This window comes from Oncorhynchus clarkii, chromosome 1 (genome assembly GCF_045791955.1).
Source record: "Oncorhynchus clarkii lewisi isolate Uvic-CL-2024 chromosome 1, UVic_Ocla_1.0, whole genome shotgun sequence".
NCBI lineage: Eukaryota > Metazoa > Chordata > Actinopteri > Salmoniformes > Salmonidae > Oncorhynchus > Oncorhynchus clarkii.
Genome location: NC_092147.1, coordinates 33,024,230 through 33,049,436, shown reverse-complemented (window position 1 = coordinate 33,049,436; position 25,207 = coordinate 33,024,230). Strand labels below are relative to the sequence as shown.

General features: G+C 44.9%; 1 protein-coding gene across 1 annotated transcript in view; it reads left to right on the top strand.

Annotated features, from left to right (window-relative positions):
* LOC139406227 (IQ motif and SEC7 domain-containing protein 3-like) overlaps positions 1 to 25,207 on the top strand; it is a 47,531-nt gene that overhangs the window by 9,648 nt on the left and 12,676 nt on the right. The window contains exons 2-9 of the mRNA XM_071148717.1: positions 4,240 to 4,305; positions 6,642 to 6,771; positions 7,467 to 7,811; positions 7,932 to 8,671; positions 9,824 to 9,985; positions 12,966 to 13,088; positions 20,721 to 20,887; positions 24,438 to 24,577. Coding sequence (XP_071004818.1) covers positions 4,240 to 4,305; positions 6,642 to 6,771; positions 7,467 to 7,811; positions 7,932 to 8,671; positions 9,824 to 9,985; positions 12,966 to 13,088; positions 20,721 to 20,887; positions 24,438 to 24,577 — 1,873 coding nt within the window. The remainder of the gene's footprint in view (positions 1 to 4,239; positions 4,306 to 6,641; positions 6,772 to 7,466; positions 7,812 to 7,931; positions 8,672 to 9,823; positions 9,986 to 12,965; positions 13,089 to 20,720; positions 20,888 to 24,437; positions 24,578 to 25,207) is intronic.

Below are 25,207 nucleotides of genomic sequence, written 5' to 3'. Positions count from 1 at the left end.
CAGGGCACCCTGGCGTCACCACAGGTGAGCTGGCACCATCCTCACCCAGAGTCCTCTGTTGCACATATGTTTATGTCTGTCACTTTTCCTGAGTTTTTCCCGCATTCCCAGCATAAGGCGCTTGTCGATTCAGGTGCGGCTGGGAATTTCATTGATAAAGCTTTAGCCCATAGTTTTGGGGATGCCCATTTTTCCCGTTGATGTGCCTTTCCCCATTCATGCCTTAGATAGTCGACCATTAGGGTCAGGGTTGATTAGGGAGGTCACCGCTCCTTTGGGCATGGTGACGCAGGGGGGTCACATGGAAATAATTAGTATTTTCCTTACTGACTATCCTGCGTTTCCCGTGGTGCTGGGCCTACCCTGGTTAGCTTGTCACAACCCTGCTGTTTCTTGGCCACAGAGGGCTATCACGGAGTGGTTGCGAGAGTGCTCAGGTAGGTGTTTAGGGGTTTCCGGGTTGTGCTACTACGGTGGAAAGTCCAGACCAGGTCTCCACCGTGCGCCTTCCCCCTGAATATGCCGATTTGGCTGTCGCCTTCTCTAAAAAGGCGACTCAATTACCACCTCATCGACGGGGCGATTGTGCGATAGATCTCCTGGTAGACGCTGCACTTCCCAGGAGTCACGTGTATCCCCTCTCACAGGCGGAGACGGAGGCTATGGAAACATATGTCTCCGAATCCCTGCGTCAGGGGTACATTCGATCCTACACTTCACCAGTCTCCTCAAGTTTTTTTTTTGTGAAAAAGAAGGATGGAGGTCTGCGTCCGTGTATTGACTACCGGGGTCTAAATCAGATCACGGTGAGATATAGTTACCCGCTACCACTCATAGCCACAGCGATTGAGTCCATGCACGGGGCGCGCTTCTTCACCAAACTAGATCTCAGGAGCGCTTACAACCTGGTGCGTATCAGAGAGGGAGACGAGTGGAAGACGGCTTTCAGTACCACCTCTGGGCACTATGAGTACCTCGTCATGCTGTACGGGTTGATGAATGCGCCATCAGTCTTCCAAGCTTTTGTAGAGGGACCTGCACGGGCAGGGTGTAGTGGTGTATATTGATGACATTCTGATATACTCCGCTACACGCACCGAACATGTATTCCTGGTGCGCAGAGTGCTTGGTTGCCTGTTGGAGCATGACCTGTACGTCAAGTCCGAGAAATGCCTGTTCTTCCAACAGTCCGTCTCCTTTCTAGGGTATCGCATTTCCACATCAGGGGTGGAGATGGAGTGTGACTGCATTGCAGCCGTGCGTAATTGTCCGACTCCTACCACGGTAAAGGAGGTGCAGCAATTCATAGGGTTTGCCAACTACTACCGGAGGTTTATCCAGGGTTTTGGTCAGGTAGTTGCTCCCATTACTTCACTGCTGAAGGGGGGTCCGGTGCACTTGCAGTGGACAGCTGAGGCGGACAGTCACCTGAGGGCTTTGTTTACCTCGGCTCCCATGCTGGCCCATCCGGATCCCTCTTTAGCGTCCATAGTGGAGGTGGACGCATCTGAGGCTGGGCTGGCGGAGCGAAACTATGACGTGGGGGACCAGGAGTTGTTGGCTGTCGTCAAGGCCTTGAAGGCGTGGCGACATTGGCTTGAGGGGGCTAAACACCCTTTTCTCATCTGGACTGACCACCGCAATCTGTAGCACATCCGGGCGGCGAGGAGACTGAACCCTCGCCAGGCAAGGTGGGCCATGTTTTCACACGCGTTTTGTGTTTACCCTTTCTTACAGACCAGGCTCCCAGAACTTTAAGGCAGTCGCATTGTCCCGGCTGTATGACACAGAGGAGCGGCCCATGGATCCCACTTCCCACCTCTTGCTTGGGAGCTGGACGCGGACATTGAGCGGGCGTCACGTGCAGAGCCCGCTCCCCCCCAGTGTCCAGCTTCACAGGGTAACACCACTATCCTGGTCGTAGTGGATCATTTTTCTAAGTCCTGTCGTCTCCTCCCTTTGACCGGTCTCCCTATGGCCTTACAAACTGCGGAGGCCCTGTTTACTCACGTCTTCCGACACTACAGGGTGCCTGAGGATATAGTGTCTGATCGGGGTCCCCAGTTCACGTCGAGGGTCTGGAGGGCGTTCATGGAACGTCTGGGGGTCTTGGTCAGCATTACCTCAGGTTTTCACCCCGAGAGTAACGGGCAGGTGGAGAGAGTTAACCAGGATGTGGGTAGGTTTCTGAGGTCTTATTGCCAGGACCGGCCGGGAGAGTGGGCAGCATCCGTGCCCTGGGCAGAGATGGCCCAAAACTCACTCCGCCACACCTCAACTAACCTCTCTCCCTTCCAGTGTGTTTTGGGGTATCAGCCGGTTCTGGCTCCTTGGCATCAGAGTCAGACCGAGGCTCCTGCGGTGGATGACTGGTTCCGGCGCGCGGAGGAGACATATCCACCTTCAGCGTGTTGTGCTACGCCAGAAAGTTGGAGCAGATCGTCACCTCAGTGAGGCCCCCGTGTTCGCCCCGGGTATCGGGTCTGGCTCTCGACCCGAAACCTGCCCCTCCGCCTGCCCTGTCGGAATCTGGGTCCGCGGTTAGTGGGGCCATTTAAAGACCTGAGGAGAGTGAACTAGGTATGTTACAGCTTCCCCCCGATTACCGCATTAACCCCTCGTTCCATGTGTCTCTCCTCAGGCCGGTGGTGGCTGGCCCGCTCCAGAGTCTGAGGTGCGGGAGGTTCCTCCACCCCCTCTGGACATCGAGGGGGCCCCGGCGTACTCTATTCATTCCATACTGGATTTGGGCGAGGGGCCTTCAGTACCTCGTGGACTGGGAGGGGTATGGTCCGGAGGAGAGATGCTGGGTTCCGGGGGAGGACGTGTTGAATCCTTCAACGCTGCGAGAGTTCCACCGTCTCCATCCGGATCGCCCTCCGAGTCATCCCCGAAGTCGGTGTCGACGTGCTTCTAGAGCCGCGCGTCGGGAGGTGGGGGGGGGATACTGTCATGGCTTCCACTGAAGTCGGCCCCTCTCCTTGTTCGAGCGGTGTTCGGCGGTCGACGTCACCGATCTTCTAGCCATCACTGATCCATTTTCCATTGGTTTTGTCTTGTCATATATCACACCTGGTTCCAATCCCATCAATTACATGTTGTGTATTTAACCCTCATGTCCTTGTCGGTGATTGTTCGTTGCATGTATTGGTGCCTTGTATGTTTTGGTGTGCGACGAGTTTTGTACCCACTTTCTTTATTTTATTATTATTTTTTGTTTTTTTCCCCCCTCTGTTCCATGAACTGCGGAGCCACACACAAACAAGCACACACACAGACACACTCTAACACGTCATGACAACGCCTCTTCCCCCAGATCCTCAAAAAGTTATACAGCTGCACCAGCGAGAGCATCTTGACTGGCTGCATCACCACTTAGTATGGCAATTGGTTGGCCTCCGACCAATTGGTTGCCTAAACTCTCTTGTACGGACTCTTTGCACAGACACTGGGCTTTACCCTAACATTCACACATACTTACACCGACACCCCAACACACACTACATATGCACACACACCCTAACCTTAACCCTTAACCTAATCATAACCCTTACCTTAACCCTTAGCCTAAACTTAACCCCAAATCCCTAACCCTAAGCCTAAAACTATACCTAACCTTAACTCCTAACTCTAAACCTAATCGTAACCCCTAACCCTAACCTTAATTGTAACTCTAATTGTAACCCTAAACATAAAAATATCATTAAGTCTGCATTGTTGGAAAAGGACCCTTAAGTAAGCATTTCACTGTTGTTCTACACCTGTCGTCTACGAAGCATGTGATACTTAAAAATAAAAAATATAAAATATTATTTTTAGTTGTATTGTTTGTACTGTATATCGTATAATTGTTTATTGTGTGACTGTCCTGGTCTATCAGTGTATCAGTGTTTTGTCACTTGTCACTGCACATGTGTGCATATGAATGAGTGTGTGTTTGTGTGTGAAAGAGGGAGCGAGAGAGATAAAGAGAGAGAGAGTAGCCATCTGAGTAACCATCTGTACTTGTTAAATCTTACTAAAACAACATATGTCTGATGTCTGAATTATTTTAATGTAGTTAATAAGGTTTGTGTGTGTTGAGAGTTTGGTTCTGATTAAACTCTGCTCTAATACCATAAGAGTAAAATAACTCTTTCCAACTCTTTGCCCCCTCTTGTCCCACCCACCTCTCCCCTTCTCACCACACTCCTATCTCCTCTGCCCCCTCTCCTCTCCTCCCCCTCTCTTCCTCTACAGGAGTCAGACAATACTACATCAGTTCTGCTGTCCTGCCCCAGAGGCTGCTCCCACTGGCTCCTCCAGGTAAGGTTGAAATCTGAACTATGAAATCACTCCATCGCGATCTCTTTTTCTCTGCCTCTTCCTCTGTGACTTTCTCAGTTTATTAGCTGTTCTTCTTTTTTTTCTTCTGCCCACCTTTCTCTCTCTCTCTCTCTTTCTTTCTTTCTCATTTCATCTTCCCTCTCTCCAGTCTATCCTGCAGTGCCATTACTGATTCTCTCAGAGGGGCTATCTAATAGCTCTGTGATTGTGCCCCTGTGGAGCTCCCTTTAGTTTGTCTGTATGTGTCTGTGTGTGCTGCTCAAGCCATGTCCACACACTACACAAATGCCATCAGACTCCTTCTCTGTCTGTGTGTGGTTGCGTAGTAGTGACTGATTCAACCTCTCTAGCCCTGAAGAGGTTGGAGGGAGCAGAGCAATGTTGTCATTACATTTTATGTCTATGAACTGGGAGTAGAGAAGTCAAGTTTAATGCAGGGAGATCGTTCAAGATTGACGTCGAAACTGGACGTTTATCCATGTCCTGAGGAGGTTGGGAAATGTCTTCAAAACCAGCCACTAAGAGTAACAGTGATCGCTATTACCATCAAGTAGACTTGGGTTTTGATAGGGTGTTGATGAGTGCCTAACCTTAATGTTTTAACCCTATCCCAAACCTTAACCATTACCTTAACCATTCGGAACGAGTGCATAAACTTAACCCTTAACTTTGAAATTTGATGTTTGGATAAATGGAACAATACAGTGCAGCAGGAGGAACGACACAGAGCAGCAGGAGGAACGATACAGAGCAGCAGGAGGAACGATACAGAGCAGCAGGAGGAACGATACAGAGCAGCAGGAGGAACGATACAGAGCAGCAGGAGGAACGATACAGAGCAGCAGGAGGAACGATATAGAGAAGCAGGAGGAACGATACAGAGCAGCAGGAACGATACAAAGCAGCAGGAGGAACGATATTGAACAGCAGGAGGAACGATATTGAGCAGCAGGAGGAACGATATCGAGCAGCAGGAGGAACGATATAGAGAAGCAGGAGGGACGATGTAGAGCAGCAGGAGGAACTATACAGAGCAGTAGGAGGAACAATACAGAGCAGCAGGAGGAACGATACAGAGCAGCAGGAGGAACGATGCAGAGCAGCAGGAGGAACATCAAAATTTGACGTTTGGGGAATGTGTATTAACTTTTATTTATGCAGTGAGACTGTGAGAGCTTGTTGGCTTTATGCTCTGACTGAATGTGAGCTGATAGTTATGGTCTCGGCTAGTCTCAGGAAGAAATTACCAGTCCTCATTGTCCGAGACTGAGTCAAGGCCGAGTAAAAATATACCCGACACCGAGACAAGACCGAGACACTGAATATGTGGTCTCAAGACCGGACTCGAGACAGCCTACTACAATACCGTTGCATATTATCTATCTAAAATAAGATTGGGGTCATCGCTCCATCGTATTTTAGATAGAATTGTGCGTGTCTGTTTGTGTATGTGCAGGTGTGTTTGTGTGTCCTCTGGCTGTAGGCCTCTGTGCGGCTCTTGAGTGATGTGAGATGACAGATGTTAATTTCTCTTTCACTGTGACAGAGGAGAAGGTGGAAAAACCAGTGTGTGTGTGTGTGTGTGTGTGTGTGTGTGAAGCAGGAGTACTATTAAATAGCCATTACTGTCCATATCTACTTGTCTGTTAAAGCCTTAAATACATTTGAATGTACTTTGTTGTATTCTGATGCAGTGCTGAGGCATGATGGTGTTTTTAATAGAGTCTTAATAAAATGCAGCCTCCAGCATGCGCCAAACACACACACACACACACACACACACAGTGTGTCAGGCTGTGTTAGCTGAATAGCAGAACCAGAGAAGAACATTATTGATGTAGTCATTATTTAAGCATGAGCAGTCTTTGCTTTTATACAGTAGCTGCGGTGTTAGAGCTGGCTTATATAACAACTGAAAGACTAAGAAAGATAAGTAAAGGACACACACATACACACACATACATACATACAGTACATACGTTCAAAAGTTTGGGGTCACTTAGAAATGTCCTTGTTTTTGAAAGAAAATCAATTTTTTTGGTCCATTAAAATAACATCAAATTGATCAGAAATACAGTGTAGACATTGTTCATGTTGTAAATGACTGTTGTAGCTGGAAACGGCAGATTTTTTTAATGGAATATCTACATATATAGCAACCATCACTCCTCAAATCAAATTGTATTTGTCACATACACATGGTTAGCAGATGTTAATGCGAGTGTAGCGAAATGCAGTGACCCCAAACTTTTGAACGGTAGTGTACATACACACGTTTTCCCAGGGGTTGAAGGTGAGTGTTGTTGTTTCCATAGTGATGGGCAGCTGCTGAGTCTGGAGGGCGGGAATTCCTCCAGCGGACAGGAAAGAGAGGGGTCGGGGGGTGTGGCTCGGAGAGAAGGACCCAGCGACTATGAACTTGCCCTGGAGAACAAGACCAAACAGGTGTGTGTGCAGCAGGATACAGGCGGGCAGAAACGGACCATGCTGCTGCCTGTGTGTGTTTCTTTCTCTCTCTCTCTCCCCCCCCTTCTCTGCATCTCCTTCCCACTCCCCCTCTCTCTGAGTCTCAGAGGAAGTAAAAGGGGATTGCTTGCTGAATAGAGATGTTGGATCTTAATTTGTGCCAGTTTGCTACAGCTGGAAAATACTCCTGTAGCCACAGAAAATGTGAAGTATTATGTGGATTGTAATTATTGCGCATTTTTGTAGGGGTGGATCCATTTTTCGTACGGGAAAATCTAGTCTGAAATTTTTAAGTGGAAATGGCAAACTTAAAAAGCCTTTTTAAACCTTTTAAATCTCCTGTTGTCCTGCAACAGGGTGATCAAATTAAGATCCTACATCTGTATGTGAAACAGAAGAATGTCTTAATAAAATAGCTTTATTTTTGACTTCTGTTTCCCTGAAACACAGTGATGTAGTGATTGGTGTCTGTGATGAAGAGGGATTGGAGTCTGTTGTACTGTTTTAGGAGAGGAGAGCTTGTCCTGCTATCGTTTTATTTTGGAGAAATATCCAGTTTAACAAATGGAGGCTTGTAGCATTGCTCTGTGACTACAATATCCCTCCCCCCAAAACCTTACTAACAATATTTTTCTCTGTTCTTCTCTTTCCTCTCTCTCCCTCTCTGTTTGTAGATAGAGGAGTTGGAACAGAGGTACGGTGGCCACCTGGTGTCGCGGCGCGCTGCGTGTTGTATTCAGATGGCGTTCCGTCAGTACCAGCTCAGTAAGAACTTCCAGAAGATCTGTAACTCTCTGTCAGAGAGCAAGTTGCCACGCCGCATCTCCCTGCGCCGGCCCAACCCCAGCCGGAACCAAAAATCCACCCAGCGACACAGCTTCCTGTTAGAGACCGGAAGACCCCCCCTGCGCCCCAAAACACCCCCACCACCCCCTTCACGCTCCACCTCCCTGCCCCCCTCCCCCGCCACGGGCCCCGGGCCCTCGCTCACACAGCTGGAGGACTGCTTCTCAGAGCAGGTGGGCTTTATATGTAGCATTTTAGCCTAGCGTAGTCTAGCATCAGTAAACAGTAAGCCTAGCGTAGCATCATAAAACTTACAGGTGTTCCAATGACTCGTATTATGATTCTTATTCCAGGTACGCTCACTGGCCCATTCGATAGACGAGGCCCTGCGTGGGTGGAGCCTGTCAGAGGGGGTTGAGGGGGGGACAGGGGGGCTGCTGATGGACCCCGGGGCGTTTCGGATGGCTGCACAGAGTGCCTGCATGCCTCGCAGTGCCAGCTCCCTGCTCATGGCCTTCAGAGACGTCACCGTTCACATCGACACCAACAACTACACTGTCTCCACGACTACCACCTCCACAACCACTGCTACCCAGGGCAACACAGGGGCAGGAGCGGGAGGGAGCAGGCAAGTCTCAGTGGATGGGGGAGAGAGGGGAGGAGGGGTGAGGACTCAATCAACAACCTCCCAGCTAAGGGGTGAGGCGGAGTTTCCCGCCCCCCCTCCCAGTGAGTTGTTGGAGGGAGGAGGGTCGAGAAGGGGGTCAACTGTGACAGGGCAGGGGGGAGAGATGGGGAGGCAGAGTGGCTCAGAGAGACTCAGTTCCACCTCCACCTCTGCCTCAGCCCAGTCTAACCAGTATACCACTCAGTCCTCCTATTCCCAGTACTCCACATACCCCAAGGCTCATCACCCCCAGTCCCAGCCAGGGTCCCAGTCAACCAGGGACCCAACCTCTGAGGCTCTCCAGGCCCTGGTCCTCTCTCTGCCTAGAGACCGCTGCCAGGACCCTACCTCCTGCCGATCCCCCACACTCTCCACTGATACGCATCGCAAACGACTCTATCGCATTGGACTGAACCTCTTCAACGTGTGAGTGCACACACACACACACACACACACACACACACACACACACACACACACACATATATGCACGCAAATACAAATACGCAAATACTTTATATACCTAATACCAGGGTTGTGCTCAATTACGAATTTTGGAATTGACTCCCATGATTTGATTTGAAATTTGAATTGAATTGGCCACAACCCACAGGATGTAGAATTTGAATTTGAGTGACAGGAAGTAGAATTTAATTCAGTACAATTCAAAGAAATTCCTTTCAGTCATAGAACATGAGAGTTTCATTTAATCTGAAAGGTCAAACTTCCAGATACCAAAGAATATGTAATTCTCTGGAAACAATGTACTCTTGTTCATGTACTCTTTAACCTTAGTGCTTAGAATAGCCAATTATATTTCAACCAACCATTTCATTTGTTTGGCTTGTTTTATTAAGGGTCAACTTGATGGTCAAACTAATGCATTCTGGGAAAAGTAGTATTTCCCCCATATTAAAACAAATGTAAGGGATTACCTATCATATTTGCATACAGGTTTCCCATGGGCACACAATGGTTGAATCAACGTTGTTTCCACGTCATTTAAATGAAATTACGTTGAACCAACGTGGAGTAGACGTTGAATTGACGTCTGTGCCCAGTGGGTTTGTTTTCCTTGATCATTCCTTTTAAGAGTTAGTCCTGAAAATCAATTGCTTCAACAATATTTGCATATTTGTATAGACTATACCTGAAATAGAAGAGGCATTTGCATTGTATTTCATTTCACTGAATTCAATTCTATTTCCTTTAATTAAAATAAAAATTGCAATTCTGCATCCTGTTTACTACTTCAATTGAAATTCAATAATTGAATTGGAATTTATGAGGCATCCTCAATTCAATTCCCTGACACACACAGGGTCGAATTGTCCTTTAGCTACTCACAGAATTATTCACAGAACAGGTATCTGGTCTAGAGAGGGGTAGAGGGAAATGGGAGAGAGAGAGAGGTGTTCTCTATATATAGTGGTACATACTGTTGGCCTGCAGCCTGTAGTTAATGTAAATTAGCTAAAGTGCTTCACTGATAGAGTTGCCTGTTACTTTACGGTCCTATCCACATCCACCCCCACACACATGCATACACCGATATTGTGCTGTCTATCTCTGCTGTAGGAACCCAGAGCGAGGCATCCACTTCCTGATCACCCGTGGTTTTGTCCCAGACACGCCCATGGGCGTGGCCCACTTCCTGCTACAGAGGAAGGGCCTGAGTCGACAGATGATTGGAGAGTTCCTGGGGAACAGTAAGCTACTCTTCAACAGAGATGTCCTGGAGTGAGTCCACACACAAAATATAGCACACACACATGCACAGACAACCACACATACACACTTGAATGCATGCATACGGCATATACAATATGTTTTACACATACAGTAGGGTCCGGAATGATTGGATCCCTTAATAAAGATGAGCATAAAAGACTGTACAAATACTGAGCTACTGTATATTGTATGCTGTGGTGGAAAAAGTACCCAATTGTCATACTTGAGTATAAGTAAAGATAACTTAATAGAAAATGAAAAAGTAATAATTGAAAGTCACCCAGTAAAATTCTACTTGAATAAAAGTCTAAAAGTATTTGATTTTAAATATACTTAAGTATCAAAAGTAAAAGTATGAATCATTTAAAATTCCTTATATTAAGCAAACCAGACAGCGCCATTTTCTTGTTTTATTTATTTATTTATTTATGGATAGCCAGGGGCACGCTCCAACACTCAGACATAATTAACAAACAAAGCATGTGTGCTATGAGTCCGCCAGATCAGATGCACAAGGGTTGACCAGGGAGGTTCTCTTGATAAGTGCGTGAATTTGACAATTTTCCTGTCCTGTTAAGAATTCAAAATGTAAAGAGTACTTTTGGGTGTCAGGGAAAATGTATGAAGTAAAAAGTACATTATTTTCTTTAGGAATGTAGTGAAGTAAAAGTAAAAGTAGTCAAAATTACAGATACCCCAAAAAACGACTTCAGTCGTGGCCAAAAGTTTTGAGAATTACACAAATATTCTGCTGCCTCAGTTTGTTTGATGGCAATTTGCATATACTCCAGAATGTTATGAAGAGTGATCAGATGAAATGCAATTAATTGCAAAGTTCCTCTTTGCCATGCAAATGAACTGAAAGCCACAAAAGGACCAGCTGACATCATGTCAGTGATTCTCTCGTTAACACAGGTGTGAGTGTTGACGAGGACAAGGCTGGAGATCACTCTGTCATGCTGATTGAGTTAGAATAACAGACTGGAAGCCTCAAAAGGAGGGTGGTGTTTGGAATCATTGTTCTTCCTCTGTCAATCATGGTTAACTGCAAAGAAACACGTGCCGTCATCATTGCTTTGCACAAAAAAGGCTTCACAGGCAAGGATATTGCTGCCAGTAAGATTGCACCTAAATCAAAAATTTATCGGATCATCAAGAACTTCAAGGAGAGCAGTTCAATTGTTGTGAAGAAGGCTTCAGGGCACCCAAGAAAGTCCAGCAAGCTCCAGGACCGTCTCCTTAAGTTGATTCAGCTGCGGGATCGGGGCACCACCAGTACAGAACTTGCTAAGGAATGGCAGCAGGCAGGTGTGAGTTCATCTGCACGCACAGTGAGGTGAAGACTTTTGAAGGATGGCCTGGTGTCAAGAAGGGCAGCAAAGAAGCCACTTCTCTCCAGGAAAAACATCAGGGACAGACTGATATTCTGCAAAAGGTATAGGGATTGGACTGCTGAGGACTGGGGTAAAGTCATTTTCTCTGATGAATCCCCTTTCCGATTGTTTGGGGCATCCGGAAAAAAGCGTGTCCGGAGAAGACAAGGTGAGCGCTACCATCAGTCCTGTGTCATGCCAACAGTAAAGCATCCTGAGACCATTCATGTGTGGGGTTGCTTCTCAGCCAAGGGAGTGAGCTCACTCACAATTTTGCCTAAGAACACAGCCATGAATAAAGAATGGTATCAACACGTCCTCCGAGAGCAACTTCTCCCAACCATCCAGGAACAGTTTGGTGACGAACAATGCCTTTTCCAGCATGATGGAGCACCTTGCCATAAGGCAAAAGTGATAACTAAGTGGCTCGGGGAACCAAACATCGATATTTTGGTTCCATGGCCAGGAAACTCCCCAGACCTTAATCCCATTGAGAACTTGTGGTCCATCCTCAAGAGGAGGGTGGACAACCAAAACCCCACAAATTCTGACAAACTCCAAGCATTGATTATGCAAGAATGGGCTGCCATCAGTCAGGATGTGGCCCAGAAGTTAATTGACAGCATGCCAGGGTGGATTGCAGGAGTCTGGAGAAAGAAAGGTCAACACTGCAAATATTGACTCTTTGCATCAACTTCATGTAATTGTCAATAAAATAATTTGACACTTATGAAATGCTTGTAATTATACTTCAGTATTCCATAGTAACATCTGACAAAAATATCTAAAGACACTGAAGCAGCAAACTTTGTGGAAATTAATATTTGTGTCATTCTCAAAACTTTTGGCCACGACTGTAGTACTTTGAAGTAATTTTACTTAAGTATTTTACACCACTGATTGTATGCTCCAAAAATATTGTATGCTAAACTTAAAATCACCAGATTTTACAGTAGGGATGAGGTATTTTCTGCATATGCATTGTTCTTTCGAAGGCCAAACCCACTGCTGGTGTGCACGGCCATTTTGATATGTGCTTGGGGTTATTGCTTTAGTACAATATATGTAGTTTGAGCATACAATATAGCATAGTATTTGTATTATTTATTTTATACAGTCTTTTTGCTGATCTTTATCAAGGGATCCAATAATTCCAGACCCCACTGTAAATGCGCACTCATACACACATGGATGCATGCTCTCATACTGCAGAGAGAGAGAGAGCCAGGAGAGAGTGTGTTTTGCTTTGAGAAAAAATAGGTCACAGCACTCAGCACAATGTTTTTCTCTACATCTCTCGCCCTTTTCTCTCTACTCCCCCTCTATCTCTCTCCGTCTCACACAGCTTTCTTTGCCCTTATCCATTGGACGGAATATGTACTGTATATTTGCATTTGTCAAGTGTGTAAGCATATTTGTGTGTGTGTGTGTGTGTGTGTATATGTGTTCCAGGTCAGTGGTTCTGTAATGAAACTATGACTAAAAAAGGAAGAAAAAAAACACCAAGAGCAGTTGTACACTCACCCTCGTACACACACACACACACACCAATGACGTCAACAGTGACATGAGCGAGACATACGCAACTAACCTCTCCTCCCCCTCTGTCTCTCTAGCTGTGTGGTGGATGAGATGGACTTCTCTGGGATGGAGCTGGATGAGGCTCTGAGGAAGTTCCAGTCTCACATCAGAGTCCAGGGAGAGGCCCAGAAGGTGGAGAGACTCATTGAAGCTTTCAGGTCAGACCCATCAACCAATCACATCACACCCTTAAACTGATCAGTCAATCAGGGTTACTCCAGGGTTAGGCACATGAATAGCAGGTTCCAACGTAGCACCACATTTGACCTAACTACTAATAACCTCAGCAGCTGAGATAATCTATCAATATCAGAGATGAGCTCAATTCTACCTACCGAGTGTTCTCTTAGGTCTAAAACAAGAAGTGTCCTACATCCTGGATTAGGGTCTTTGGTATTTGGTATTGGTATTTTACTAGGATCCCCATTCAGCAGCTACTCTTCCTGGGGTCCACACAAAACATGAAACATAATACAGAATGACATAATACAGAACATCATTAGACAAGAACAGCTCAAGGATGACATAATACAGAACTGGGAGGGGGTAGTAGGGTAGACATGCTATTACAGGTCTGTTAGGTAACGGATGTTATGTCATCTGTCATAAGGGTGACATAAGAAGTCATTTTAACGGAGTTATTCCTTTACGGATAAACACATTAATTTCGCAAGTGATCATGTGAACACGTGATCTTGTGAGATCTCATTTAATGTGAAGTTAATGTGATAACATGTGACAACCATGTGAAGCAATATGTGTCAACATGTGAAGCAGTGGCACCCGTTATTTTGGCATTAATACATGTCACATATCAGTTTGCAAACAAGGTAAAAAAAAATAACAAAAGTTATCATTGATTAATAAAGCCACATTTTGTAAGGCATCTCCAAATGCAGGTGTTTCAGCCTAGCTCAGTGAATTCTGTGGTTGTGGGGCAGCCAGCGGAAAATACGGAACGTAGGGGTTGGTAATGTTTTCTAGTTGCGCCATGATTGGTTCAATGTTCTTTCACTCGTGGGGAAACTACGTCTTGAAAAATCTAAGGGTAGAGCTCAAGAATTGAAATCCCTTAGGTGCTGCCAAAGAGTTACATTAGAAGTGCCCATCCAAGAAGGCTCAAGGTCATTGGCCACAGATAAAATTGAGTCAAATTACATATATACAGTAGCTTTGATGGCAAGCTAGCATTCATCAACATGAATGAAGTCGACAATCTACTGGCAAATCCTTTTCAATCCTTGTCATATGAAGATAAATAATGAAGAGAAATTATAAATAAAATGTATCGGTGCTCATCGGCCATTGGACATAAACATTACACAACAAGTTGGAAATCGCAAATTCAACAATGAGCTGTTTGGAAGGAATCAGTGTCTAACTGCAAGCATTGCAAAGCAATCGCTAGCCTGCTATTCAGTGGAGTGGGTGTGTGGTCCCAAATCTGGGTTTAAGGGTGTCTTTTCCAAGCTTAAAAGGATTAACATTCAACATTGACAATGCTGTCAATCCAGCATGACTTCTGCCATGCTCAAAACAACTGGAAACTCGGAACTGGGAAATCTGACTTCAGTGCATTCAAGACAATTGGGAACTTGGAAAAAACGAGCTCCGACTGGGAAAATAAGTTTTGAATGGTCATCCAACTTGGAATTGCAAGTCACCTCTTTCTAGAGCTCCAACCTGAAGATCACTGATGTCATCATGATGCAACCTTGTTTTTTAAGTGTTCCCAGTTGTCTTGAAAGCACCATAAATCCTGAGAATGACAGCCTTCAACGATAAAGTTTGATGACAAAATTTGCCCACGAAGGACCGCCTGTTCAAGTGGGCACAGCACTAAAAGGTGAGTCCAAAAATGTCTTGTATGCTGCTGCATAAATGATGTAATATGCCAGGGATATATGTATACTGTAGCTAAGAAAGTAATACTAGCTGTATGTTGTGTAGTAAGCTGTTTAGCTGTTGGTGGAGCGCATGTAGCCTATAGCCTGTTTTAGAGAAATGTCATCTTCAAATATTGAAAGAGCTTTCATTGTATGCTTATTTATATGCCCCCTTTATTTATCCACGGTTCTGACTTGGGAGAATACTGTAAGACCGGCCCATGTTCTGTATTCTGTCACTGTACATTTCAAAAGTGCTAAACAAATAGTTATATTGACCACGTCCGTTCTAGTTCGCTCATTAAAGTCTCAATCGAAATAACAGATTGCCTCTTATCCGCTTGTCATCCCCTTATGACAGTTTGTACATCTCAATTGTCAGCAGAAACCACATTTTTTCAAGCAAGTAAGCCATATCAGCTCAGTTATTTTTATGCACACTTAGAATCTAGCCCTATCAGATCTGCACTAACAAACACCTGCATAGCGGTTGTTTTGGTGGTGGATGTCACGTTGGCATGAAGGATCAGGAGACAGACGCAAGAATGCGTAATAGTTTTTTTTATTAAGCCCAAATTACGGCGTGCCGTGTAAAGGCACGGGGATGAAGACCAAACAAACAAGTAACAAAACACAGGGTAGAAACCCAAAACAAAAGAGCGAGGAGTACCTTGAATAAATAATACATGCGCACAATGATTAACCCACAGGACGAGACCCATAATCAGCTGCGCAATCCACAATGGCACGAAAGCCATTGTAACAATAAACGACAGCCCACTGGAAACCAAAGGGCACACTTATACAAGTACTAATAATTGGGAACAGGGTACAGGTGTGCGTAATAAATGTTCTGGAGGGATCCGTGACAGTGGAACTGCATTAGAGCTGTCAAATCCACAAGTGGCTCCTGGAATTATACCAGGACTTGCATGTTTACTAGTTGGAACACCGGGATATGATATGTAATCTACACCTCAATTAGGCTGATAGAAATCCTCACTATTTTGATTTTAAATTTGAGTGTCATTATTTCTATATAGAGTAGCCTACACTTTCTCGTTCTGAAATACGAACGTGAGTAGGACTGGTGTGGCTTCGTGACAATGATTACACAGGCAGCTGCTCACCGATTTGACAGGTCTAATGCAGTTACAACTCCAACACCGCCAAAAAAGGTGTCGGCAGTCACGTGTTTATGCTTGATCTGATTGAATCTAGGTCTTAATGTCAAGTGTCCCAGAGAGCTGCTTCATTTTTGTTGTGCCATCCTGGATGAGCTGCACTACCTGAGCCACTTGTGTGGGTTGTAGACTCCGTCTCATGCTACCACTAGAGTGAAAGCACCGCCAGCATTCAAAAGTGACCAAAACATCAGCCAGGAAGCATAGGAACTGAGAAGTGGTCTGTGGTCACCACCTGCAGAACCACTCCTTTATTGGGGGTGTCTTGCTAATTGCCTATAATTTCCACCTGTTGTCTATTCCATTTGCACAACAGCATGTGAAATGTATTGTCAATCAGTGTTGCTTCCTAAGTGGACAGTTTGATTTCACAGAAGTGTGATTGACTTGGAGTTACATTGTGTTGTTTAAGTGTTCCCTTTATTTTTTTGAGCAGTGTGTATATAACATATATAATAATATATAATAAATGTATATAATTAACACTGAAAATATTTGAATAAGTATTTACACTAAGCAGTGTGTAAATTGAACACTTTTCCAGTGTCTATATGGGTCCACAGACCCCACACTTTCAGTGACAGATTTACCACTCTCAGTGTTCATTATTATTATTAATTATATATTTTTGTACATAAAAATGTGTCTATCATATGTCCATGTCCTAGGCCATTTGTGTCGAACCAAAAACACTGAGTTTACCAAACATTAGGAACACCTTCCTAATATTGAGTTGAACCCGCCCCCCTTTTGCCCTCAGAGCGGCTTAAGTTTGAGACCTTGATGTTCATCAAATGCAATTTCCATCTTAAATGATTAACCAAGAGCTAAAATGACCGTTAAAGAATCATAGGCTATGACAATGATGTAAAGATTAATGAAATGCAGGATGAAAAGCAATTCTGAAAAATGTCTGTTAAACACTTCTTTGGCAGTCAAATAATTTGCATATATTCAAATACCTTCAAATATTTGTTGTTTTTCTGAGACCTGTATTTGAATATCAGAGGAAATAGATGCCAATAAGATGCCTTTAGTTGAATCTCTATATTCGACTACCTCAAGTATTTGAAAAGTTGGTATTTTCAAATAAATGACAAAATACAAGTATTTTCTCTAGCTGTGAGTAGAAGATCTGTTTAGGAAGCCTTGAGTCGCTCATCCTCATGAGGTGACCTGCCCATCGGAGTTGGTCTCATTACGATGGCTTCTATATTGGAGGAGTTGGTTCACCCCAGGTGACTGATGTTGGTTTGTCTGTCTTCCCAGCTGATGTTAAGTATTTTCCTGAGGCAGCGTGGTGGAATCTTTCAAGGGGTTTGATGTGTTTTCAAAATGCGGTCCAGGTTTCCGCACCGTATAGCAGGGTCGGGGTGATCACAGCTTGTACACGTCCACTTTGTTCCTGGTGGTAGTGTTGCGATCCTTGAAGACCCTGTTTTTGAGTTTACCAAAGGCAGCACTTGTTCGAGCAATCCGATGTTGGATTTCATCATCAAATAAAATGTTATTTGTCACATGTGCCGAATACAACAGGTGTAGACCTAACAGGGAAATGCTTACATACAAGCCCTTAACCAACAATGCAGTTTTAAGAAAAATTTGTGTTGGGCCTCCCGTGTGGCGCAGTAGTTAAGGGCGCTGTACTGCAGCGCCAGCTGTGCCACCAGAGACTCTGGTTTCGCGCCCAGGCTCTCTCGTACCCGGCCGCGACCGGGAGGTCTGTGAGGCGACGTACAATTGGCCTAGCGTCGTCCGGGTTAGGGAGGGTTTGGCTGGTAGGGATATCCTTGTCTCACCGTGCACCAGCGACTCCTGTGGTGCGGCTGGCTTCCGGGTTGGATGCACGCTGTGTTAAAAAGCAGTGCGGCTTGGTTGGGTTGTGTATCGGAGGACGCATGACTTTCAACATTCGTCTCTCCCGGGCCCGTACGGGAGTTGTAGCGATGAGACAAGATAGTAGCTACTAACAATTGGATACCACAAAATTGGGGAGAAAATGTGGATAAAATTCATGCAAATAGTCTGGGTAGCCATTAGATTAGCTGTTCAGGAGTCTTATGGCTTGGGGTTACAAGCTGTTAAGAAGCCTTATGGACCTAGACTTGGCGTTCCAGTATCGCTTGCCGTGCGGTAGCAGAGACAACAGTCTATGACTAGGGTTGATGGAGTCTTTGACAATTTTTAGGGGCTTCCTCTGACACTGCCTGGTATAGAGGTCCTGGATGGCAGGATGCTTGGCCTCAGTGATATACTGGGCCGTACGCACTACCCTCTGTAGTGCCTTGTGGTCAGAGGCCGAGCAGTTGCCCAACCAGGCAGTGAGGCAACCAGTCAGGATGTTCTCGATGGTGCAGCTGTAGAACCTTTTGAGGATCTGAGGACCCATGCCAAATATTTTCAGTTCCCTGAGGGAGAATAGGTTTTGTCATACCCTCTTCACGACTGTCTTGGTGTGTTTGGATAGTTGGTGATGTGGACACCAAGGAACTTGAAGCTCTCAACCTGCTCCACTACAGCCCCGTCAATGAGAATGGGGGTGTGCTCGGTCTTCCTTTTCCTGTAGTCCACAATCATCTCCTTTGTCTTCATCACGTTGAGGGAGAGGTTCTAATAAGGTTCTAATAAGCTGTCTCATTGTTATTGGTAATCAGGCCTACCACTGTGTCGTCTGCAAACTTAATGATGGTGTTGAAGTCGTGCTTGGCCATGCAGTCATGGGTGAACAGGGAGTGCAGGAGGGGACTGAGCACGCACCCCCTAATGGCCCCCGTGTTGAGGATCAGCGTGGCAGATGTGTTGTTACCTACCCTTCCCACCTGGGGGCGGCCCGCCAGGAAGTCCAGGATCCAGTTGCATTGGGAGGTGCTTAGTCCCAGCGTTCTTAGCTGAGTGATGAGCTTTGAGGGCTCTATGGTGCTGAGCTTTAGTCAATAAATAGCATTCTCACGTATGTGTTCCTTTTGTCCAGGTGGGAAAGGGCAGTGTGGACTGCAATAGAGATTGCATCATCTGTGGATCTTTTTGGGCGGTATGCAAATTGGAGTGGGTCTAGGGTTTCTGGGATAATGGTGTTGCTGTGAGCCATGACCAGCCTTTCAAAGCACTTCATGGCTACGGACATGAATGCTACGGGTCGGTAGTCATTTAGGCAGGTTAACTTAGTGTTCTTGGGCACAGGAACTATGGTGGTCTGCTTGAAACATGTTGGTATTACAGACTCAGTCAGGGACAGGTTGAAAATGTCAGTGAAGACGCTTGCCAGTTGGCCAGCATGCTTCCGTGTTGCTAGCCTCGAAGCGAGCATAGAAGTAATTTAGCTCGTCTGGTAGGCTCTTGTCACTGGGCAGCTCACGGCAGTGCTTCCCTTTGTAGTCTGTAATAGTTTGCAAGCCCTGCCACATAAGATGAGCGTTGGAGCTGGTGTAGTACATTTCAATCTTAAGTCTTATATTGATGCTTTGCCCGTTTGATGGTTCGTTGGAGGGCATAGCGCAATTTCTTATAAGCTTCCAGGTTAGAGTCCCGCTCCTTGAAAGTGGCAGCTCTACCCTTTAGCTCAGTGCGGATGTTGCCTGTAAACCATGACTTCTGGTTGGGGTATGTACATACGGTCACTGTGGGGACAACGTTGTTGATGCACTTATTGATGAAGCCAGTGACTGATGTGGTGTACTCCTCAATGCCATCGGAAGAATCCCGGAACATATTCTAGTCAGTGCTAGCAAAACAGTCCTGTAACTTAGCATCTGCGTCGTATGACCACTTCTTTATTGAGTGAGTCACTGGTGCTTCCTGCTTTAGTTTTTGCTTGTAAGCATTAATCAGGAGGATAGAATTATCGTCAGATTTGCCAAATGGAGTGCGAGGGAGAGCTTTGTACGAGTCTCTGTGTGTAAAGTTGCTCTAGAGTTTTTTTCCCCCTCTGGTTGCACATTTAACATGCTGGTTTCAAGTATTGTATTGTTGGCAGTGACCTTGGGGGATGGCAGGTTGCTTCCCATGGTTGCTGGAAGTAGTTCTTTGTTTTTCTGGGGTTGAGTGTTAGACCCATCCTGCTGTATGCTTTTGTGAATATGTTAGCAGTGACCTGGATATCAGCTTCTGAACTCACACAAACACTGCTCCTTCCCAGTGTCAAGAGTATTTGATGTGCAGCAGGACTCTCAAGAAACTGAAAACTCAGGAAGCTTGTATGTGTGTATCTCTTCTCAGGATGTAAGAACCCACAAATAAACAGTATTACATAATGTCTGAAGTTAAGAAAGAAAAATTAAATAGTTACTAACTAATGACACGAATGGACAAGCAGTTTGTCTCTGAGGCCATTACAACATAATAGCTTTCTGTCTCGGCAGATAGCCTAGCATTTAGTATTGGGCCAGAGACAAAGTGGAAAATCTGTTGATGTGCCTTTGAGCAAGGCACTTAACCCTAATTAAGTCAGGGTTGCTGTTAAGAACTCTCACTCTCAGGGGGAGTTGGTATATGCAAAAAACACATCCAATTCATGTCCAGTGCACAGAAATATGACACATTTATGCATCCACCAAATTATTATTGTTATTATTTAACTTTGTCTTTGTGTCCCTTTCACTGTCTCTCTCTCTTTGACTATCTCATTCTCTGTCTCTTTTTCAATATCTCCCTCTACCCCCCTGTTAGATACTGTATTTGTAACAACAACTCTCTTTACATCTCTCTCTCTCCATCTCTCCAGTCAGAGGTATTGTATGTGTAATCCCGAGGTGGTGCAGCAGTTCCATAACCCAGACACCATTTTCATCCTGGCCTTTGCTGTGGTCCTCCTCAACACTGATATGTATTCCCCTAACATCAAACCTCAACGCAAGATGGGCCTTGACGACTTCATACGTAACCTACGAGGTGACTGGCTGTCTTTGTATATGTGTGTCTGTGTTTGTCTGTCTGTGTGTTGTTTGTGTGTGAAACACAAATCTATAAACGGTACCTAGCTTATTAAACGGAACCTAGCTTGTTAAACGGTACCTAGCTTGTTAAACGGTACCTAGCTTATTAAACGGTACCTAGCTTATTAAACGGTACCTAGCTTGTTAAACGGTACCTAGCTTGTTAAACGGTACCTAGCTTGTTAAACGGTACCTAGCTTGTTAAACGGTACCTAGCTTATTAAACGGTACCTAGCTTATTAAACGGTACCTAGCTTATTAAACGGTACCTAGCTTGTTAAACGGTACCTAGCTTATTAAACGGTACCAAGCTTGTTAAACGGTACCTAGCTTACTAAACGGTACCTAGCTTATTAAACGGTACCTAGCTTATTAAACGGTACCTAGCTTGTTAAACGGTACCTAGCTTATTAAACGGTACCTAGCTTATTAAACGGTACCTAGCTTATTAAACGGTACCTAGCTTATTAAACGGTACCTAGCTTATTAAACGGTACCTAGCTTGTTAAACGGTACCTAGCTTGTTAAACGGTACCTAGCTTGTTAAACGGTACCTAGCTTGTTAAACGGTACCTAGCTTGTTAAACGGTACCTAGCTTATTAAACGGAACCTAGCTTGTTAAACGGTACCTAGCTTGTTAAACGGTACCTAGCTTGTTAAACGGTACCTAGCTTATTAAACGGTACCTAGCTTATTAAACGGTACCTAGCTTATTAAACGGTACCTAGCTTGTTAAACGGTACCTAGCTTATTAAACGGTACCTAGCTTGTTAAACGGTACCTAGCTTATTAAACGGTACCTAGCTTGTTAAACGGTACCTAGCTTGTTAAACGGTACCTAGCTTGTTAAACGGTACCTAGCTTGTTAAACGGTACCTAGCTTATTAAACGGTACCTAGCTTATTAAACGGTACCTAGCTTATTAAACGGTACCTAGCTTGTTAAACGGTACCTAGCTTATTAAACGGTACCTAGCTTATTAAACGGTACCTAGCTTGTTAAACGGTACCTAGCTTGTTAAACGGTACCTAGCTTGTTAAACGGTACCTAGCTTGTTAAACGGTACCTAGCTTATTAAACGGTACCTAGCTTATTAAACGGTACCTAGCTTATTAAACGGTACCTAGCTTGTTAAACGGTACCTAGCTTATTAAACGGTACCAAGCTTGTTAAACGGTACCTAGCTTACTAAACGGTACCTAGCTTATTAAACGGTACCTAGCTTATTAAACGGTACCTAGCTTGTTAAACGGTACCTAGCTTATTAAACGGTACCTAGCTTATTAAACGGTACCTAGCTTATTAAACGGTACCTAGCTTATTAAACGGTACCTAGCTTATTAAACGGTACCTAGCTTGTTAAACGGTACCTAGCTTGTTAAACGGTACCTAGCTTGTTAAACGGTACCTAGCTTGTTAAACGGTACCTAGCTTGTTAAACGGTACCTAGCTTATTAAACGGAACCTAGCTTGTTAAACGGTACCTAGCTTGTTAAACGGTACCTAGCTTGTTAAACGGTACCTAGCTTATTAAACGGTACCTAGCTTATTAAACGGTACCTAGCTTATTAAACGGTACCTAGCTTGTTAAACGGTACCTAGCTTATTAAACGGTACCTAGCTTGTTAAACGGTACCTAGCTTGTTAAACGGTACCTAGCTTGTTAAACGGTACCTAGCTTGTTAAACGGTACCTAGCTTGTTAAACGGTACCTAGCTTGTTAAACGGTACCTAGCTTATTAAACGGTACCTAGCTTATTAAACGGTACCTAGCTTATTAAACGGTACCTAGCTTGTTAGTGGGGTTGCGTCTTTGTTTTTGCCTTTTTTGCTTTTCTTTTGAGCCTACTGATAGAAGAAAGAATAAAAATAATCTGAAGTCCACGGTGGTAATTTATGGACAGTGTGTGCCTGTGTGTTTGACTCAGTATAATAAGCTGCAGAAGTCTTGCAACATTTATGACAGTGTTTCTGAGCCTGGTGTTAGAGACTAGAGACACTGGAGCGGTTATTTATAGAACAGGTGCACAGACAATGCTTTGTACACTTAGTATACCAAACATTAGGAACACCTTCCTAATATTGAGTTGCACCCCCTTTCGCCCTCAGAACAGCCTCTATTTGTCGGGGCATGGACTCTTCAAGGTGTCAAAAGCGTTCCACAGGGATGCTGGCCCATGTTGACTCCCACAGTTGTGTCAAGTTACACACGGGAAACACACGGGAAACTGGAGCGTGAAAAAAACAGCAGTGTTGCAGTTCTTGACACAAACCGGTGGGCCGGGCACATACCACCATGCCCTGTTCAAAGGCACTTAAATATTTTGTCTTGCCCCTTTACACTCTGAATGGCACACATACACAATCCATGTCTCAATTGTCTCAAGGTTAAAAAATCCTTATCTAACCTGTCTCCTCCCCTTAATCTACACTGATTGAAGTGGATTTAACAAGTGACATCAATAAGGGGTCATAGCTCTCACTTGGATTCACCTGGTCAGTCTATGTCATGTTTTGTATACTCAGCATATATTTTAATACAACACAGGACCAATTTCATATGGAATGATTGACAGCTGGTTGAAGGAGACAGATTGAATTGTGGGGGATCAGGGATGGTGAATCTAGAGAACACACCAAATCGGGGGGTGAGAGAGGATGGACTGGGAGTTGAACATCATTAACTCCTGCCCGCTCCCGAGTGGTGCAGCAGTCTAAGGCACTGCATCTCAGTGCTAGAGGCATCACTACAGACCCTGGTTTGATTCCAGGCTGTATCACAACTGGCTGTGACTGGGAGTCCCATAGGGCGGTGGACAATTGGCCCAGCGTCGTCCGGGTTTGGCCGGTGTAGGCTGTCATTGTAAATAAGAATTTGTTCTTAACTGACTTGCCTAGTTAAATAAAATAAATAACTCAGGAAAATGTTCTACTGGGGATGAGGCTTCTGTTGAGTCTCTCTTGACTGAAACACAGCACAAGATCTCCCTCTAGTGGTGAGATACAGCCACAGCAGGGTGATAGATTTAATTTTTATTTTGTCACATGCACAGGGTCGCAGATGAAGTTGCAGTGTACAGTGAAATACTTGTGTGAATGAAACAATAATATTAATAATAATGATATGGTAGGAATAGTGGTGGCTATTCAGTATGATAAATGTCCATCGGGCTGGGGGCAGGGTAGATGTCCAGTGGGGAAGCAGAAAAGGGTGGGTGGGGGAGGCTGACTAGTGGTGGCTATTCAGCAGCCCGATGGTCTGGGGGTAGAAGCTATTGGCCAGTCTGTTTGTTTTAGCCATGATGCTCCTGTACTGCCCGCATCTGAGTGATGGAAGTGGGGAGAACAGGCCGTGGCTCGAATGGCTGAGGTCTTTGATGATCCTAACATCAGCCACTCCTGCCTTGTCCTGCAACGAGCCTGAACCAGGGGTGGAGTTAATTCAGTTTGCAATTCATTTTCGGGAATTCCCTCTCTAGTTCCTTGTGTGTCCCTGTTCCCTCAGGAGTGGATGACGGGGCAGACATCCCCAGGGAGATGGTGACAGGGATCTATGAGAGGACCCAGCAGAGAGAGCTACGCTCCAACGAAGACCACGTCACCTACGTCAGCCGTGTGGAACAGTCCATACTGGGCATGAAGACGGTGAGTGTGTTGTGTGACTGAGGGAGAGCCTGAAAGAGAGATTGGTGTATGTGTGTGTGTGTGTGAGAGAGAGAGTGGAGTCTGTGTGTGTGTTTACCCCATGGTTTACAGTTGAAGTCGGAAATGTACATACACCTTAACCAAATACATTTAAACTCAGTTTTTCACAATTCCTAACATTTAATCCTAGTAAAGAATCCCTGTCTTAGGTCAGTTAGGATCACCACTTTATTTTAAGAATGTGAAATGTCAGGATAATAGTAGAGAGAATGGTTTATTTAAACTTTTATTTCTTTCATCACATTCCCAGTGGGTCAGAAGTTTACATCCATTAAATTAGTATTTGGTAGCATTGCCTTCAAATTGTTTAACTTGGGTGAAACGTTTCAGGTAGCCTTCCACAAGCTTCCCACAATAATTTGTGTGAATTTTGGCCCATTCCTCCTGACAGAGCTGGTGTAACTGAGTCAGGTGTGTAGGCCTCCTTGCTCGCATGCACTTTTTTTAGTTCTGCCCACAAATGTTCTATGGGATTGAGGTCAAGGCTTTGTGATGGCCACTCCAATACCTTTACTTTGTTGTCCTTAAGCCATTTTGCCACAACTTTGGAAGTATACTTGGGATCATTGT